Raw genomic sequence first — 17,045 nt, 5'->3', positions numbered from 1 at the left:
AAACAGATAGCTTGTCCTTCATCAGCATAACGGCAAATTCCTATTTCGAACAGTTTGTAAAGCCCTGGCAAGGTGTGTAGTAGCGACAATATAACTCAAGGATGTATATGAATCAGGTTGCACAACAAAGTCGCAGTACCTTGCCATTTTGCTTATTTGTTAAAGACCAAACGTTGGGGTGCCGCGAGATTCACACAAACATGCCAAATTCGGGAAACTCTTATGTACATGTGAACTCAAATATGGAAAAATACAGAAACCAAGGTATTGTTCTTTTTTTGCACCAAATTACCACAAATGAAAGTCAAAAGAGTCAACTTTAGGTCTCAGATTGGTCTGATGACTTCTACACTCCGTTAGCTGGACGTGCAGAAGACTTTTGAGGCAAAGTTGAAGTATCCTCCTCTATGTCTATGTCTTTGACACCAGAACTTAATGATGAAGATGAATCACCCTCCACATCATCATCTTCATCGTCAAGGAAAGAGCCCTTACGTCGGAGTTCCTTTACCTTCAAAAACTCATCATAGTGTGCTTTTCTCTGTTCCTTAAAACTCATACCACTCCGATCTGTTTCAGAATCTGAAAAAAGTGGAATCCACTAGAACCATCAACCACAGTTTGAACACAACACAGTAAATTGTAAACAAGTGATGACCTTAAAGAGGTAAGATAGTATGGGAAGGTGGAGGATACTGAGAGGTGTTGAACCTTCATCACTGTTTAAGAATAGGGTCATGTATGATTTTTAAGACATGCCACTACTATTTCTGATTACTTTCTCAATAATATAAAAAGCATTAGAGAACACCAAGAGAATCACACAGATGATAGGAACAAAGAGAAAATGCCACGAGAAAACGATGGAAAATTCCTAGCTCTTAGTGAAAGCAGAAATTTAGAAGCTATAACGTTGTAATGACACGTCAACAGGTAAATCATGACTGTTCAACAATCAACCTCCCACCCTTCCTCCCAAAAAGAAAAAATTAATTTCTTCTTGAGATGATAAATTTCACTAGAAAAAAAAAAGGGTTTTAACCATCAAAAGGCTGTCTACAAGCAAACCTTATCCATTCACATCTAAGTCTGTTCTGAAGCAACTGACAATATTTTTTGTCCTCACTTTAATTCGCATGAAAGATAAAGCAGTCGTTAGAAATGCTGAAAGGAAAACATTTTTCAAATATGGGTTGTGAAAAGGACAACTTAAAAGCAAGTCAAAAAACCCACCTTCCTGATCCATAGGATCAGCCTCATCCTCAGAAGATGTCCAGCCACCAGATCTCCCAGTTGTTTTTCTACTCGAGGAAGCCACATCATTCAAAGCAGAGCGTAATTCCTCTGCATCCATAGCATCACCTATGCAATCATTGAAACTACGTCTCACAGGAGACAAAGACCCTAAAACCAAGATTCAGACTAAAAGGTGAGAAAGTTATCCAATTTTCAAAATAAAGCTCTCACCAAAAGCAGAAATTAAGTGAAAAGGCTGTAACCAACCTTGTTGAGAAACCACTAAAGCAAATGCAATTTCAGAATGTTGCAAAACAAAACTAGAGCAACAACATTCTCTAATATGCACACATATATTCACACATAAAACAATAGGCTTCTGCAAAAGGGAAAACACTATGTGAATGAACATACCATCATCATCAATCATGGGGTGGTATGGCGTCTTGGGTTCAGTTATCTTCTGCCTTACAGGTTTATTTGCTTCAATTTCCCCCAGATTTGCCTCATCCCATCTTACACGCCTACTGTTACCCCAACAAAGAATTATTAGATCCAAAGCACAACAAAAGAAGGTAACTATATAAAACTAAAATTCTTTCGTCAGTAGCAAACTATATTAAAATAAAAATGGAAGCAGAAAAAAGAACAAATATAATGCAAATGAGAATAAACTATAAAAATGCTAATACTTGACTACTTGAGTCAAGAACCTGGATTCAAACTCCAGCCATAGCCTAAATTAATACATTGATAAAAAATATTGAGGCTGATTTCTAGATGAGTTCGCCATGTCCTTCCCCATTAAAGTGTTACATCTACATAAGGCATTGTCACTTGGCACAACATATAAATAACTCAAACATGCACATTTGCCCTCATATTTTCTGGCACAAAAGGCTCACCTATGGTTGTATCAAACCATTTACAGATACTTTTAAGTCTTTTCTAAAATGTAGAAGTACCTTATGAATATTAAGTAATTTGAGCAATCCATTCTTTGTGAAAATGAACAAACTGCATGGTCAATATACTAAACAAAGCCACATCTAGAATTACTTCACTGAAACCTAAATAGGGAAAATACAGGCTAAGAATTGCAGCTGAAGACATTGAGGTTATTTAGAAATGCAAGAAATGCTTCAAATATACCAATAACTTCTTATTGCATGCTATCATGAATAATAGAAAAAAACGATACACATACGTACAAGTTGACCACCAAACATCCCTACATCCCATCTCATCTACTTCCCAAAGAAAAAAAAAAAAGGAGAGGGGGGGTGGTGTTTGGTATGGGAAAGAAAAAATTATGGAAGATATTAGGAATTACTTCATCTGGAAAAACTCGCTTTCTTCTGAGTGCCAACAGCAAGCTTCAAATCAATCTGATCCACTGAAACATTATTATAATTACTTGTTTAAAGTTTAATATATGGAACATGAAGAATATAAACTGTAACACAGATAACCAATACAGGGTCCTACAACTGATTTATGCTATAAACAGGCTTGCCTTGGCTGTTATTTATGTACAGCCTAACAGTGCCAAGGACAAATCCTGCAATAATGAGTTGAAAGGAAAACAATGTTTCAAAGTAGATAACAATACAAATTGAGAAATTATGTACTAAAAAAGAGCAGAGGCTATAAAACCAAATTGTTACAAAAGCATAACTAGTCAAACTCCTTAGAAGAACTTGTCAAACCTAATATTAGAAAATGCTGATAGTGGCCCTGACATGAAGAAATTATAGAGATTTATCCTGAAATAAACAAAAAAATCTCCAACAGCTGCTCCATCAAGAGAACTACTTGCAGCAAAAAGTTTCATTATCCTAGGGCTACATTCTTCAGCAACTCTACCTAGCTTCGTTGAGTCACAGAAAATTCTTAATTCCCGAATGTAAACCCTAACGAGTCAATTGATTAGAGGTCTACCGCTCTTACAATCCAACATGATAATAACAAGAACAGACAGAATATATCTACATGCAAAATGGACCACTTCTAAGCCAGTTAAGTATTCAATGAGTCAAGGGAGAAAAGGGACCACTAAGAGCATATGACACAACTAATAAACAGAAAAACCCTTATCACAACAAAATTATTGCTATAAAGTACAATTCATGCAAGTAATTAAACCTAGAATCAGACGGGGCGGAATCCCAGAATAAAAAGAAAACAACAATCCATTGAATCAAACATGTAGAACTAACTAAATCAATCCATTAATTCAAGCGAAGGATCAGCCTATGAAGCTCAGATTGGTTGTTGAGAAAAAGCATGAATAAATACACAAAAAGTTTGAACTTTGAAACGTTCAAATTAACTCCAACAATCATTAATAATCCAAAAAAAAAAGTTTTTCCCGTTTCTTTCTCTTTTCATTGAACGAATTATAAGCACATAGAAAACACAAGGAGGAATTCGAGAGAGATTTGTACCTTTCGATCGCTCCTCTTGACTACCAAAGTTCCGCGAAAATGTTCCTTTTTATCTTCGGGAGAAGGGGCCTTTTTTTTTTTTTTTTCTCATTTCTAAGTGTAATTCCTTCACTTTTTATTATTCCGTTTCCCAATTATGCCCTTTCTCCATTTGCAATTACCGGTTGAATCCGGCTGCAATGGAGTTTCCGCCACCGTCCGATTATTTTACTTTTACGTTGTCGCCAGGGACCTTAAGTCTTAACGATTCTCGTAAATCTTGCCACGTAAGCGATTTGGGCCCAAGGGCAACGCTGGAATATGAATGTTGAGGAACCTAGGGACACAAAAAAAAAAAGAGGGAAGAAAACAGAACGAAGATTTCGTTGCAAAATTATAAGCAGCAGCCCTTGTTCTTTACACGGCTTAACGGCAGGAGTAGCCAAAATCCTGCAATTAATTCTATCAAAAGTAAGGTTCATTTCTCATATTTTTCCTGCAAATTTGATTTGTTTTACTGTGTCTTTTGTTGGATCTAAGCTTTTCATTCTTCTTTGCTTTTACCCAAATATGTGACAACTTTTTTCACTCTTGATCTGGCTCTTCTTGTTATGGATTTTTATCACGCTTTTTTAGTCTTGCGAAACTGCTAATTTTCTCCTATTTTTTAATGCTTCTTCTGTACTGAATTCATTAACTTTTTTTTTTTTTGTGTTTTTGTTGTTTGAGATGAGATCTCAGCCTTATCTTTTCACTGCTCAATTGGATCTAGTTCGTTGATCGTTATTGTCAATTTTCATTTTGACATCCTTTCAAAATTAAAGTCTAAATCTTTGAAGAGATTAATTGGCAGTATATGATACATCTTAATTGTTAATTAGATTAGATTTGGCACCTTAATTTTTTGGGAGGAAACAGTGAATGTTGAATGTTTAATGTTAGTCGCATATCAGAAGTAGTAGGAGCTGAAAAAGAAGTAAATGTTGTTTTATTGCAGACAATTTGCTGAATGATGCGCTTCTGAAATGTTTTGGAGGCTTATTACTAACTTAGATAATGAGAGTTGTTGCTATGACTATGAGCAATTTTTAGAGAACTTGACTGGACTGAATTATTTGTATTTGATTCAGCTCTCCTTGATCTTTAAATTAATGTTTCTTGTTTGCTTTGTAGTGCTGACTCACTTCTATTGTCAGGAGTCGGGACTGTAAATGATGACAATAAGAGACAGTTATTTTTAAATTTGAAGGTTAGAAGAAACGGATAATTGATAACAGTAAACTAGACAGAGATGTTCTCACTCTTTTATGGACTTTGGAAGTACCTATTTAGTAAGACAGAGTTTCACGTACTCATTCTTGGAATCGACAAGGCTGGAAAAACAGTAGTCTCTAAACTTATTTCTTGGGTTTCAAAATTAATCTTCTATTCATCCCCCGCAGATAATTACTGACTGTAGAAAGTTTCAGCACTGATCAATTTTGTTATTTGTGAATTAGACTTTGTTGGAGAAGTTGAAGTCTGTATACTCAAACTTGGAAGGCCTACCACCTGATCGAATTGTTCCAACTGTGGGGCTTAATATTGGTCGGATTGAAGTGTCAAATACAAAACTTGTGTTCTGGGACCTGGGAGGCCAGGTAAGTGGAATGAACATATAACACAATAGATATTTCATTAATTATTTACTATGATGATTTGAATGCAAATATAACTCATGCTTTTTGAATGCTACTTCTGAGTTTTGTCCAATCCAAAGCTTTCAGTCTATTCACTAATGTGGCTGCAATGTATTTTTAATAGAACTTCTCAAAGCAGTTTGGTCCACTATTATTGGAATGTACATAAGATAAATTGTTGATATGCAGTTGCAATGTTTGTTGCTAATAGTTTATGTCATGCACAAAACATACATTCAAAGCAAGCTCAATGCGTGATGCAAAGATTTTTCTTTTTTCCTATCTTTCCCAGCTTGGTCTTCGCTCAATTTGGGAGAAATACTATGAAGAGGCACATGCTGTGATATTCGTAATTGATGCTGCTTGCCCTTCACGTTTTGAAGACTCAAAATCTGCACTTGGTAAGTCATGTCAAATTGTTTAATGATATGGAGCTTATGCATGCCATTATAGTGCCAGGGTATTGGCTATAGTTATAACTTGTGAGGTTTTGTGATGGCAATGCAATGACTTACTAATTCCTTCTATTTTATATCCAGAGAAAGTTCTTAGACATGAGGATTTGCAGGGAGCCCCTCTCCTGATATTAGCAAACAAGCAGGTACCCTTAGTCCTAATCCCAAGTCCCCAAAAACGTAGTTATTTATATTAAAAGTTGACAATAGAAATTCTTCCCTTTTTCTTTAAAGCTTTTGTGAGAAATCCCTACTGCATATCATATATCTCTCCTTATATCATTCTTTTTTATTTCTGCATTTAGCACCTTGTTTGTGGCATTTTTATGCTTTTTGGACTTTGAAACATCTGGATTCATGGCAGCCTGAATGAATTTTATTCCGCATTTAGAATAGAGGGGTTAGAGGAAAAGGTCTTCCACAAAATGGAAAATTCTTGACATTACTAACTGTTATATCTGCTTTCCTTTTATTCTTTATGAGAAACAGTGGGATCAAGATTTTCTTCCATTTCTTTTGAATTTGAGTGGTCTGTAGTCACTACTTTAACACTTGTGCTATGCAGGATCTCTCTGAAGCTGTATCAGGTGAAGAACTTGCCCGATATCTAGATCTTAAAAAATTGGATGAAAGGGTTTACATGTTTGAGGCTGTTTCTGCTTTTGATGGGTAAGATTATTCATTAAAATCGTGTCTCCTTCAAGTTTGAGCTCCATTGGCATGCATGGATGCGGTGGGAACTTTACAATCAATATGTATCATTGACCCTCAGTTTGTATAGGGAGTCTTGAACGGTCATCGTAACTATCCAATTCACCTTAAATTTAGAAAAGATTTAAACATTACAGTGTTTTTTACTGCAGGATGGGGATTAAAGAAGGTGTGGAGTGGTTGGTGGAGGTCATGGAGAGAAGCAAGCGAACTGAGACATTGAGAATTCGAGCAGGTGTAACTGGTCCTACTTAGAGCTTAGAGGGAATGATACCAAGCTTCAGTTGCTTTACCCTGCTTTTGTAGTTTCTGTAAGTAAATCAGGGTTCACAATAGATTTTATATTGATTAAAAGGTTAATCAATTTTTTCCACCACCTGCCAAGTATGCTTTTTTATTGTTTTGATGTTGTGTGAAATTCAGATTTAAGTGGTAATGCCCTGCAAGTTGTCGCCATTGAAATGGCTTCTCATTCATACTAATTGTAAAAGATGCTATTTTGTATGAGAAAAAAGTTCAATTGGAAAGGAGTTCTTATAAATTACAGACCAGCGTTCCTTCTTGGTATCCACTTATCCAAATGGCATCCTCTTCAAGTGGTTTTGCATGCAGTAGGGAGTGAATAGAGAGCAAGTTGTGGAGAGAAGAAAGTTGTTGAGATGCCAAAGCACAAAGATATCCACTACGGACCTAGAAAATCATGGAGCAACACCAAGGAACTAATCAATGAAGAGGCCTACGCTAATTGTTAATCAACTCCGAATAACAAACTATTCTCCAGGAAATAGCACTGTCTGTTCTCTCCCATAAAACTCTTGGGAGAATAGATTGGAACAATTTCCCTTTTAAGCTTCATTTAGATTTGGAAACACCTTCTTTTTCCTTGGTCGAACCAAACTCCGAACAAGAAAATCACATCCAACAAGACAAGGGGCAAAAGACAGCATTGCAGAACATAGAAGCAAGCAGCAAGGACATAATTTAACTCGAATAACCCAACACTCTGATTGTCCAAAATACCGTCCATGGATTTCATATGGATGGCTTTTGCACAGCAGCACCTGCAGCATTAGCCTTTTCCTTAACAATGGGCTGTGGTCCTGTTAAAAAAAACAGCAAACAAAGGGAAGGGAGGGGAGGAGATGTTAGACTTCTGTCCTGGGAATTTCCCTGCGTAAGGTACAGCCAAGTTATCAGGAGTAAGGACATGTTTACTAAAGACCAGCAGAAGAACACAGTACACACACAAGCACCAAAAACTGTCTTAAAACAATTTTTTTTTTCTTTTTTTTTGTATCTGAAAGATCAAAACTCTTCCTCCTAAGATGAATTATGAATAGATGTCTTCTTAAAGCTTTAAATGTTAAGCTAGGGAGAAGAACAAGCATAATTGATGATTGATTAATTTTATATTCGAGATTACAGAGCTTCACCATTCCTTAAAAATACATCATTCAATCAAGAAGGGCATTTTTCCAACTTTCTTTACACTGCAAAGCAGAAGAAGTTGCCATCAAATGTTGAAAGGAAAGCCGATGTGTAAAAAGTCCATGCTTAATTAAGTTATCTATGATCTTTCTTGGTTTTTGGTTTCCACCTTATCAACTACAAAGAGTGAAAAGCTAAATATATTTCGAAATTTTTAGACAAAGTTTAAAATGAAAGCGTTGAAATAGCATACCGGAAATCAGGGCCTTTGGCCTGTTCTTGAACAAAATCTTGTGGCGAATAACTCCAACAACATCGAGCTCCACCCTAGACGAAGCAGCCTCATCACTTTGGTCCCCATCCATGCACTTGATTTTCTTGAGCACCAACATGGGCTTCTTGAGGGCCACTTTTGACCCTGTTAATTCATGATACCCAACCGTGAAAGTGTAACTCTCCTGCAGGTTTATTAACATGAAGGAATTTCCGATCTTGTTAATGGGATTTTTAATTATCACTATTTGCTGCGATAATCTGAAGTAAAAACAGAGAAGAACCTGGGAAGAAGGACGGCAAAGCTGTCCGATTGTGAGGTTTTGGAGAGAATCCTGGAAGGAACGCTGCACTTCAACCACGCCTTGCAATTCGATTATTGCCCATTCAGGGCAGTTCTCTGCTCCGCAGCTACACTTGACCTGAATCTGCATTCTCTTTTCACTTTTATCTGCAAAACGGCACCGATGAGTTAAGGGAACAAACTATTAGTAGTCAAAACGATCTGGAATAATCGGATTTCTCACTGTACAAGAAAAATGGGGAACATTTACTTGGACGTATTTCAATTTGATATTTGGTGCTGGGAAATTGGCGGCAAGTAGTCGCGGGATTTTAAGTTGGTAGATTGAAAAACAAAAATAAGGGAACTGTTTCGCCTGCCGCCGGCAACGATTTTAACCCTAAAACGGCGTCGTTTAATTCTTCATAAATGTAAGCAGCCCCAATTGGCATCTCACAAGCCGATTAAGGTGGCAAGGGAATGATATATATATATATTACATTAGGTTGTTTCAAGCCAAGTTTTAACTTCTTTTTTGTTTTCTTTTAATGATTTTGGTTTGTTTACTTTCTAATATATGCACTCAAACATTAAATACAATCGAGTTCAAATCGAATCAACATTGATTCCTGCCTAAGCATCAAAACAACACATGGTGAAGATTAGTCATTTGCTACGTGCCCTTTTCTCTTTCTGATATACGCCTAGATGCAGCAAGATTAACCACCTAAACCAATAGAATTGAATGACAGATCATTAATCTACCAAAAAGGAAATGTGAATAATCAAGAACGCATAGCAGCACATTGGAAACGATGCCGGCACTACAATTAGTAGTTATGTGATTACAAATTCCACAGTGTCACACTGCCAAGCTAACTAGTGGGCTTAATGAGGCAAACCTCATTCTAAAATTACGTGTACCCAAGTGGGAAGCAATAACACTGCAATGTGAACAATGAACCATAGAGAGAGAGGTTACAAGGTTAGTAGTCTTTTCTAATTTCTAGCAAGTTTCCTGAACTATACAAAAAAGATAGCCTTCAGCATTCATGGCCTCTCTCCACTGCGATGGTGAGAATAATTAAATATAGGATTTATAAAAGCATGTTCTTTAGACATAGACTTCTCTGTAACATCGTATTGCTGGCATATGAAATCAGTTTGGGAGAAATTATCTATACCAACATCTGGCAGGGTCAAGTGATTACTGGATTGGGTCAGTGAAGAGCTCGGTTGCTGCAGAAAGTAATCCTGATTCTCCAGATCGTACTCAACTGGAATTGCCCCCGTCAGAGTTTTTATTGCAAACTCAATGCAAGGGTCTGCCCAGATATCTGCCAAAGGCGTATCAAGGGATGACCCAGGCTTGTCATCAGTCTTGTGGCCCTTTTCACCCTTTCCAGCATGTTCTTTTGGAGTAGCTGGGTCTGCCAGAGGCAGATCCATACCACATCCTTGTCTTTCAACACTCCCATTTCCATTTTCTTTCCTCTCAGCATGAACTTCTGGAGTGGCCAGAATCCCTGGACCTTTACTACTGGTCAACTCAGAGATCTTTGGATTATCACAGGGTATTCCAGTGAGAGTTTGAATGGCAAATGCAATGCATGGATCTGTCCATAAATCTGCAAGAGGCATATCAACAAGGGATCCTGGCACCTCACTAGCTTTAACATCACTTTCAACCTTTCCAGAATGTACTCCTGGAATAGTTGCATTCCCCAGAGGCAAAACACCATTATCTCCATCAGCCTCACTTTCTAAATTTCCAACAAGACCATTCATTGTCAACATTTCCCCAGAAGAAAGCATGTTATTCGGTGCCAGTATCAGCTCTTTACTCTTAGGAGAGTCCAGGTCACAGCTTGTTTCCAGAGCAGACTCGGGTTGATCAGGCTGTTTGGAGGCCCCGTGGATACACCTACCAGGGGAAGAACTCTCAGCTGCATCTGTTATCACTTCACTTAATTGCTTAAATGAAGATCGGCGAGCTCTGGCAGTTTTTAGTTCTGGTGTTGGATCAAGTGCAACTCCAGCAAGTCGCTTTGAAGCCCGTCGAGGAATATTAAATGCCCTTTTAAGCTTGGTCTTGCCCCTTCCCTGTTGGGTTTTTTCAGTTTCATCCTTTATCATCCCATTTTCACTAGACTGCTTATCTAAGAGGACTCCAACTACGTTGCCTGAGGCATGTACACCTTCTTCAGAATCTTTTCCTCCTATTTGTTCAAAGCCCTTAGCTTCTGACAGTTTCAAGCTGCTCAATTCAGCACCTATGCCAGCTGATGCAAGAGAAATTGGATTAGATGCATTGCCCTATCCAATATGATCAAGAAGCATCAGTGTCACCCAACACCCCAACTTTTTCAGCATCAAAAAGTCCATTACCAAAAATTAAACATATATCTTGTTCAGCTATATGTTCACCAAATGTTCTTTATCAATTTGTTCGGAGTCATATCTCATTAGAAAAATACCATAGAACTCTGGATCCCCCTCCCTAAAAATGATAAGATAAAAGGTAAAGCAAAACGAAGAAAGAAGAGAAAAGATCAATTAATAGGAAAGAACAAAAATAACATTAATCTTATTTTCAAGAGACTGCAAATTTAAACCTTTATGCCGATTAGTAGCATGTTTAGAGAGGGATGTATGTTCTCCAGTACTGGCAGAAGCAAGCATCTCTTCTTCCTTTGTTATCCCGCTCAAATTTGAGACCTGTTCTGCACTCTGTCTTTCTGTTTCATCAGTTATTCCATTCACACCTAACTTCAGTCTCTCAACATGGGCAGGTTCCTAAGGGACAGAGAATAAAATCACAAGAAAAGGTCAAAGTCTTGAACAATATAGTTCAACTGAGAACAATTTCTTGAGAATGAAACAGATATAAATGCTGCCTCAAGGAGTAATCTAGGGATAACTCCATTCAATAAATAAGGCAAGTCTTTGAAGTGCTCGCTTATTTCAGTCTTTGAAGCACTTATATATATCTACATTAAATGTCAACTCTGGAGGTTGATCATTGCATCATGTGATGGTTCCAAGAATTTGGATACATGGACTTCTGCAGAACTCTAAAAATAAAGATTAACCAGATGCATTTAATCTGATGAAAAACTTTAGTCCATTTCATTGTAACGTGTCAGCCATTTGCATATTGTTTGCTGTATCGGCCACTTGGATATTGTTTGAAGTATTAGCCCCACTACTTGTGATTGACAAGGAGAAGAAAATGCAAATAGGCAGTCTAAGAGAAAAAAAAAAAAACCCTTCAATTGTGAAAAACTTGTGATTTGGAATCACATCTGGTGTAGTTGCGGACCAACTTGGAGTCTAGGTGATTTCAAGGTTTAGAAACCTTGCTGAATCATAACTTCTCAGAATCATATAACTTAGACTCTAAATATGTATAAGCATATTCATCCAAAGATGTACAAAAAACAAAAAGAAAAATCAACAAAAATGTATCTAAATTACACACACACACACACACACATACATATAAATCCAGACAAACAAACTGATACCATAATCTGATCATCAAGAGAAAGACAAAGGCAAAGGTTCCAGGACAAGAGAATTTCAAAAGGAAAGCCTGTAATAAGATTGATCTTCAACTACATACTCTATGAGTGGATTACTAGTACTTGTCTCACAGATTTTAAACTGCAATTCTCCTCAGCAGGGTGTGACCGATAACATGTAAATCATTAACTGTTCACAGGAGATCGCATCAATTACATGTATACTAACTTTTTTAAAGCCAGAGTGTGCATTTCAATACCATTGTCCATCATCCAAAGACTTGGTGCAAAAGTATAGTTAAAATGCCCAAAGGCAAGACAGTTCTGCTGATAAACAAATCCAATTCACTGATAAATCTAAACAGGGTGAGTAAAAAGATAGATAACACTAAGCAAAGTTCGATATAGAATTAACTGAGAAATGAAAATATAGAAACTTGGAGAATCCAAACATGAGTATACATACACAGATATTATCTTCTTCCAAGTCCTCGTCATTGCTGCCTTTGTCCTTAGGCTTGAAAGCAAGCCTTCCAAGCTCCCCAGTTTCAACATAGCGAAGTGCATCCTTCATGGAACGAAATACATATCCACTCACAGGATCAGTGTAAAACTGCAGAAATTAAATATCAATTAAAGTAGCAGAGACCAGCAGCTAATAGGCATGGCAACAATCAACTTTAAAAGGAAAAAGAAAAAACCATAAGATCACAGACCAAGACTAATCAACATCCATGAACATGACTGAACAAGGATGGTCATAATAAAATACTGGTCAATTTTCTTTAGACAGCTTGTAGATAACTGTATGAAAAAAGTTTGAGTACCGGATCTTTTCTGACTCTATGTGCCCTCTTTGTTATCCTGATTTCCTTAATCCATCCTGGAGGTAACCCTTCTGCCGCAGCCTTCTCAACTGTAACCTAGATTGCTTGAACAATCAAAAATTTTCTTCTTTAGTAAACAAATCTTGGAGAAATCAACAAACATATAAAGTAATAACAAAAGGCAATAAGCAGATTTCATCAGCAGACATTTTTTGAAGATTGCTTGCCAGAGCCCTTTTCCTTCTCTTCTGTTTTACAACCACACTTGTCAAGATAGCGAGACACCTCTGCCCTGGAAATGAATCTAAGTTCACCACAGGGTGCATAGTAACACTGCAATAAGCCCAAATGTCATGTAAGCTTTGTATGAATCATCTTGCATTCAGAGTTGTTGCCAATAAGACGTTTTATTTGTTTGATGCATCCACCATAACTCTCACTAGTATTCAGAAATCAAAAAGAGATTCAGAAGTACTGCTATGCCAAAACAAATAAACAGCTACAAGTGATTTGAATACATAGAAGAGTATTGATGTATGCTAGCGGATGCAATGTGTCATACTGAAGAAACCACCAACAAATGAAGATCAGTGAAAAAATAAAAGCATAACAACTACAAGTGCTTCCCCCCCACTTGCATATAATATTACTTGATTTCCTTTTATTTTCCGAGAAGTAAGACAAAGGAAGAAGGTAGAAAAGCAACCTCTTAATTTCCAAATTGCATCCACTCCAGATAGAGACGAAGATAAATGGCACAAAAGGCAGTTAAATGCATTTTAGAACTCTAATAAGTTGTTCCTCACAAGACGATGAAGTCCTAATCCATTTGTGTTTAAGGCCCCACCCAGAAAATAAGAAAATATATTGCTAGAATTGTCAATGGAGATCTACCATCAAGCATGCGTAATGCATAAGGGTGCTAGACCCCTTTTATAGATGATCTCCATATCTCCAAGATCTTGAATTACAGCTTTTTCCTTCTCAAAAGTTCTTGCAATTCAGTTTGGCTCTAGTTACTATTTCAGCATATCAATTTAACAACCAGTATATTATGTGACAGATATGACAATGCTGAACACATTTTCTTTCTAATAATTTCATTTTCTAACAAAGCAACCACAGCTTCATTTACCACAAATTTGATTTTCAATAATTTCATGAAATTCACAGTCCACCTACAGCTTTAGGAAAGTTATCCAGAACCGTTAGTTTCCTTCAAAAATGAAACAAGTTAACATCCACTAAACATCTACACTAACCAATGATTACTGCATCATCAACCCTCCAAAACCAAAAGCATAAAGTAGCTGTTATTTTCTCCAAGCACTCAAGCAGGATGGGAAATCACCTCTTTAGCTAACCTAGGGACGTAAAAAGGGGGGAAAACTGAAAAACCGCAACAAAGATTGGAGGAGCTAAATACGACAGTTACAATACTAAAATCAGGAAGAAATTTACAGATACTTATCTTTCTCATGCTATAACCTCATAACACAAAAGATATTAGTAACTACTAATAGCGATGCAAGAAGCTCAAAATTGAAGTCCGAGAAGTAAAATTAGGTAAAACAAACCAAAGATCTTGCGATCCTAAAGCTAAAACCTTGATATGAAACAACATAGCTGCAAAAAAGCAGAATACTGAAACTGGGTTTTGCTTTTCGTAACTGATTTAACCAATTTACTTACCTTATCCTTTTTACCATTCCTTCTCTGTCTCACCTCCACTTTCCAGCCAGGGGGTAGCCAGTCATCAGTTGTCTGGTCCTCCATTTTTCCCAAATCTGAAGCTCACAGGTAACAACTCTCCAGCAACAAGCGGAAGAAGTAGAAGGAAAAAAAAAAAAAAAGGGTGTTCCTCTTGTATGTTTGTGTGCCTGTGAAGGAGAGTCCAAAGCCTCAAAAATGAGAGGAGTGAAAGTGTTAATGCAGACAAAAGGGATTCCTCAGAAACCACGTGTTGCCAAACTTGCTGTGCTTCAATTGAAGATACACACTCTTCAACGTGTCCCCCCTTCTACACTTTGGGTTTGTACATTAACAAGCAACAGCATATTCGCCAGTTCTCTTTTACTTTTGAAATGCAGTCAAACGTGAACCCATGAATTATAAAAATTAAGTGACATGCGCTTCGTTTGGGTTGTAATTTTTGGACCCAGACTGGCCCCTTTTGTCGTCAAATACAACTTATGTATTATTATATTTTTTTTCCCATTCTCTCTGGTAATGCACTGAATGGAGTATCCACTATGGCAGGCATGTGATTTGGTGGACAAAATAGTATGGGATTGGTCAACTTGTGCCCAATCAGGACTGACAAGGCTGCTGAAAAAGCACCTTGATCTATTTTTATCGTGTGGTCTGGAAGTATGGGATGATCTCTCCTCGATTTGCCACATAGATTTGGGAGTGTAGCAGTGGTCCGGTACCTTCCCAATTCCCACTCTTATCACTCTGTCTAGTGGAGTAACGTCTCCCGTACTTCAGCCAGTATAATTTATTACTTCTTCTTTGGAGATGGGCCTCGCTGGGCCGATGGACTCCTTTGATTGAGGAGCAGTAAAGACTGTGGCCCAACCCGATGAGAGCTTACCAATGCGTACCTATCCATGTCCTAGTTACTGACGGTATATTACTCGATTGCCTCCAGACAATCCACTTGAGATTTAGTAAGATTCAACTTGAATTTATTACATCAGAAAAATAAATATATATCAACAATTGGAACATACTCGTAGACTAAGTTTCCCACTGAAAAATGTAAATAAAGGTTACAAATTATTAAAAAATTGAATTCTTAATCAGATTTTAAGTCACTTATATTAGATGATAATGAAAAAATGATTGCTTTTAAATTCGATAAATTAAATATTTGATCCTTTTTCAAGTCAATATAGGATTAATTCTTTTTTATTATTAAACCCAATTTTATAAGTATGTAATTATTAAATGAAGTCAAAATTTTATGTTTTTTTGTCTCGAATCTAGATGCATTGTTGATCAAGTTTTCTTTTTTTTTTTTGTTTGTTACCATTTGATACTTGGGAATAGTAATTAGATTTCATTGGAGAAGACTTTTGTTTTTTAAAATGTATGAAAGCTTGAATCCAAATTAAGACGTTGAAAGATTGATACAACTTCGGAAACTGCCAAGATAAGAGATTTATCCTTAATGCAATACAACTTGTTTCCATTGAGTTATGTTTCAGCGGTCTTCTAAGTTCCAACTAACAACATTTCCCGTAATGGCTCAGAATCATTGATGTGCTTTCAAGTCAACCGCACTGTCTGCGAAAGCACCCAAGCTGCTTTCTTCTAAGGATCAAACCATGGTGACAAATTCGTTGAATGCAAGGAAACGTGTTAGGCACCCAGGAATTGAAAGGAAAATTAATGTAAACAGAGTCAATAAAGTTGGCGCACAGAGACGATTGAATTTGTTTTTATCTGAGCATTATTGGGTGACATGACATCCATAACCATAGTGAATCAGATTGAGGAATTGTTCAAAAGGCCTAGAGAAACTTGCAGCAGTTCTCCATAAACTCAAGACTCTTTTATCTTTCGTGGCTCAAAAGAATAATTAACAACTCTAATCAACAAAAAAACCTATACTGGTTCCTAAAAATTGTTCAGTACATTTAACTACAAGAAGGAAGAAAGCCCCCACATAACCATACAGCTTAATGAGACCACTTAATATATGCTCTTCGACTCTATTAAAATATACTATACCCTAATTAAAGAAGCGTCTTGTTCTGTATCTCTATTATCCCGAAGCAGAAACGAAATTTTGTTGCGGCCGGAGCCAATCAATTATGAAGTGGGTTTGGTCCACCAGGGACAAGTCGATGTGAAACGGCGTGCACTGAGCTGATTTTTTTGGTGCCAGCAGGCTTCCCAAGGATATAGATGGCAGAGAAGCTTCTATAGAACATAGGAGAATACTTGTCTCTCAATCTTTGATCTGTTTCTTTACTGGTTGCTTGGCTGATATATCGGCAACTGGCGACTCGAATCAAGCCTAGGATGATGAAAAAGGTTAGAAACAGGAATAGAGAGTTTTGAGTTCTCATAGTGGGGGAAAGAGCTAAGAAGAAGAAGAGGATTGTATGGCAGAAAAGCAAAGGTGTTTTCTTTTGCTTGTGTGTGTTGGTCGCTACCAGTCTATATATAAAGGGTTAAGCTGACTGTGATGAG

General features: G+C 37.1%; 3 protein-coding genes across 10 annotated transcripts; 1 reads left to right on the top strand and 2 right to left on the bottom strand.

Moving 5' to 3' along the window:
- Positions 1-117: 117 nt before the first annotated feature.
- I-2 (phosphoprotein phosphatase inhibitor) lies at positions 118-3,823 on the bottom strand. Of its 5 annotated transcripts, none has more exons than XM_021444020.2 (5): positions 3,684-3,815; positions 2,570-2,632; positions 1,651-1,760; positions 1,234-1,404; positions 118-582 (listed from the first exon to the last, which is right to left on the bottom strand). In XM_021444020.2, exons 2-5 carry the CDS (start codon positions 2,572-2,574, stop codon positions 347-349), a joined length of 522 nt encoding a protein of 173 aa, XP_021299695.1. In that variant the 5' UTR covers positions 2,575-2,632; positions 3,684-3,815; the 3' UTR covers positions 118-346. The 5 variants fall into 5 exon arrangements, with proteins under 5 accessions (XP_021299695.1, XP_021299671.1, XP_021299687.1 ...); XM_021443996.2 differs by having other exon boundaries at positions 1,651-1,763; positions 3,684-3,814; XM_021444012.2 differs by having other exon boundaries at positions 1,651-1,763; positions 2,570-2,624; positions 3,684-3,778.
- A 171-nt stretch (positions 3,824-3,994) lies between these two features.
- Positions 3,995-7,058, top strand: GB1 (GTP-binding protein 1). Of its 2 annotated transcripts, none has more exons than XM_021443962.2 (7): positions 3,995-4,133; positions 4,836-5,046; positions 5,162-5,302; positions 5,634-5,742; positions 5,881-5,942; positions 6,362-6,465; positions 6,660-7,058. In XM_021443962.2, exons 2-7 carry the CDS (start codon positions 4,954-4,956, stop codon positions 6,760-6,762), a joined length of 612 nt encoding a protein of 203 aa, XP_021299637.1. In that variant the 5' UTR covers positions 3,995-4,133; positions 4,836-4,953; the 3' UTR covers positions 6,763-7,058. The 2 variants fall into 2 exon arrangements, with proteins under 2 accessions (XP_021299637.1, XP_021299645.1); XM_021443970.2 differs by having other exon boundaries at positions 4,003-4,133; positions 4,859-5,046.
- A 140-nt stretch (positions 7,059-7,198) lies between these two features.
- On the bottom strand, positions 7,199-14,873 carry LOC110420229 (chromosome transmission fidelity-like protein). 3 transcript variants are annotated; one of them, XM_021433471.2, is made up of 9 exons: positions 14,535-14,873; positions 13,050-13,175; positions 12,843-12,938; positions 12,482-12,628; positions 11,107-11,287; positions 9,676-10,773; positions 8,493-8,659; positions 8,189-8,393; positions 7,199-7,607 (listed from the first exon to the last, which is right to left on the bottom strand). In XM_021433471.2, the coding sequence occupies exons 1-9, from the start codon at positions 14,616-14,618 to the stop codon at positions 7,540-7,542; spliced, it is 2,172 nt and encodes a 723-aa protein (XP_021289146.2). In that variant the 5' UTR covers positions 14,619-14,873; the 3' UTR covers positions 7,199-7,539. The 3 variants fall into 3 exon arrangements, with proteins under 3 accessions (XP_021289146.2, XP_021299716.1, XP_021289154.1); XM_021433479.2 differs by lacking the exons at positions 7,199-7,607; positions 8,189-8,393; positions 8,493-8,659 and having other exon boundaries at positions 9,437-10,773; positions 12,482-12,583; positions 14,535-14,863; XM_021444041.2 differs by lacking the exons at positions 9,676-10,773; positions 11,107-11,287; positions 12,482-12,628; ... (1 more) ...; positions 13,050-13,175; positions 14,535-14,873 and adding an exon at positions 8,763-8,945.
- Positions 14,874-17,045: the final 2,172 nt, after the last annotated feature.

The sequence above is a fragment of the Theobroma umbraticum genome, unplaced genomic scaffold (genome assembly GCF_002168275.2).
Source record: "Theobroma umbraticum cultivar Fairchild unplaced genomic scaffold, ASM216827v3 scaffold_30.0, whole genome shotgun sequence".
NCBI classification, from domain to species: Eukaryota; Viridiplantae; Streptophyta; class Magnoliopsida; order Malvales; family Malvaceae; genus Theobroma; species Theobroma umbraticum.
Note: the sequence above shows the minus strand (reverse complement) of the source record. Positions and strands in the feature narration are given on the sequence as shown.

Coding starts and splice junctions, on each gene's coding strand:
- GB1 (XM_021443962.2), top strand. CDS start 4,954: ATGTTCTCACTCTTTTATGGACTTTGGAAGTACCTATTTAGTAAGACA. Junction 5,303..5,633: donor TCTGGGACCTGGGAGGCCAG/GTAAGTGGAATG, acceptor TATCTTTCCCAG/CTTGGTCTTCGCTCAATTTG. Junction 5,943..6,361: donor TGATATTAGCAAACAAGCAG/GTACCCTTAGTC, acceptor TGTGCTATGCAG/GATCTCTCTGAAGCTGTATC.
- I-2 (XM_021443996.2), bottom strand. Junction 1,405..1,650: donor CCCCATGATTGATGATGATG/GTATGTTCATTC, acceptor TCTTGGTTTTAG/GGTCTTTGTCTCCTGTGAGA. Junction 583..1,233: donor TGATCCTATGGATCAGGAAG/GTGGGTTTTTTG, acceptor CACTTTTTTCAG/ATTCTGAAACAGATCGGAGT.
- LOC110420229 (XM_021433471.2), bottom strand. CDS start 14,618: ATGGAGGACCAGACAACTGATGACTGGCTACCCCCTGGCTGGAAAGTG. Junction 12,629..12,842: donor ATAGAGTCAGAAAAGATCCG/GTACTCAAACTT, acceptor TAATTTCTGCAG/TTTTACACTGATCCTGTGAG. Junction 8,660..9,675: donor CTTGACCCTGCCAGATGTTG/GTATAGATAATT, acceptor GCCGTTTTGCAG/ATAAAAGTGAAAAGAGAATG.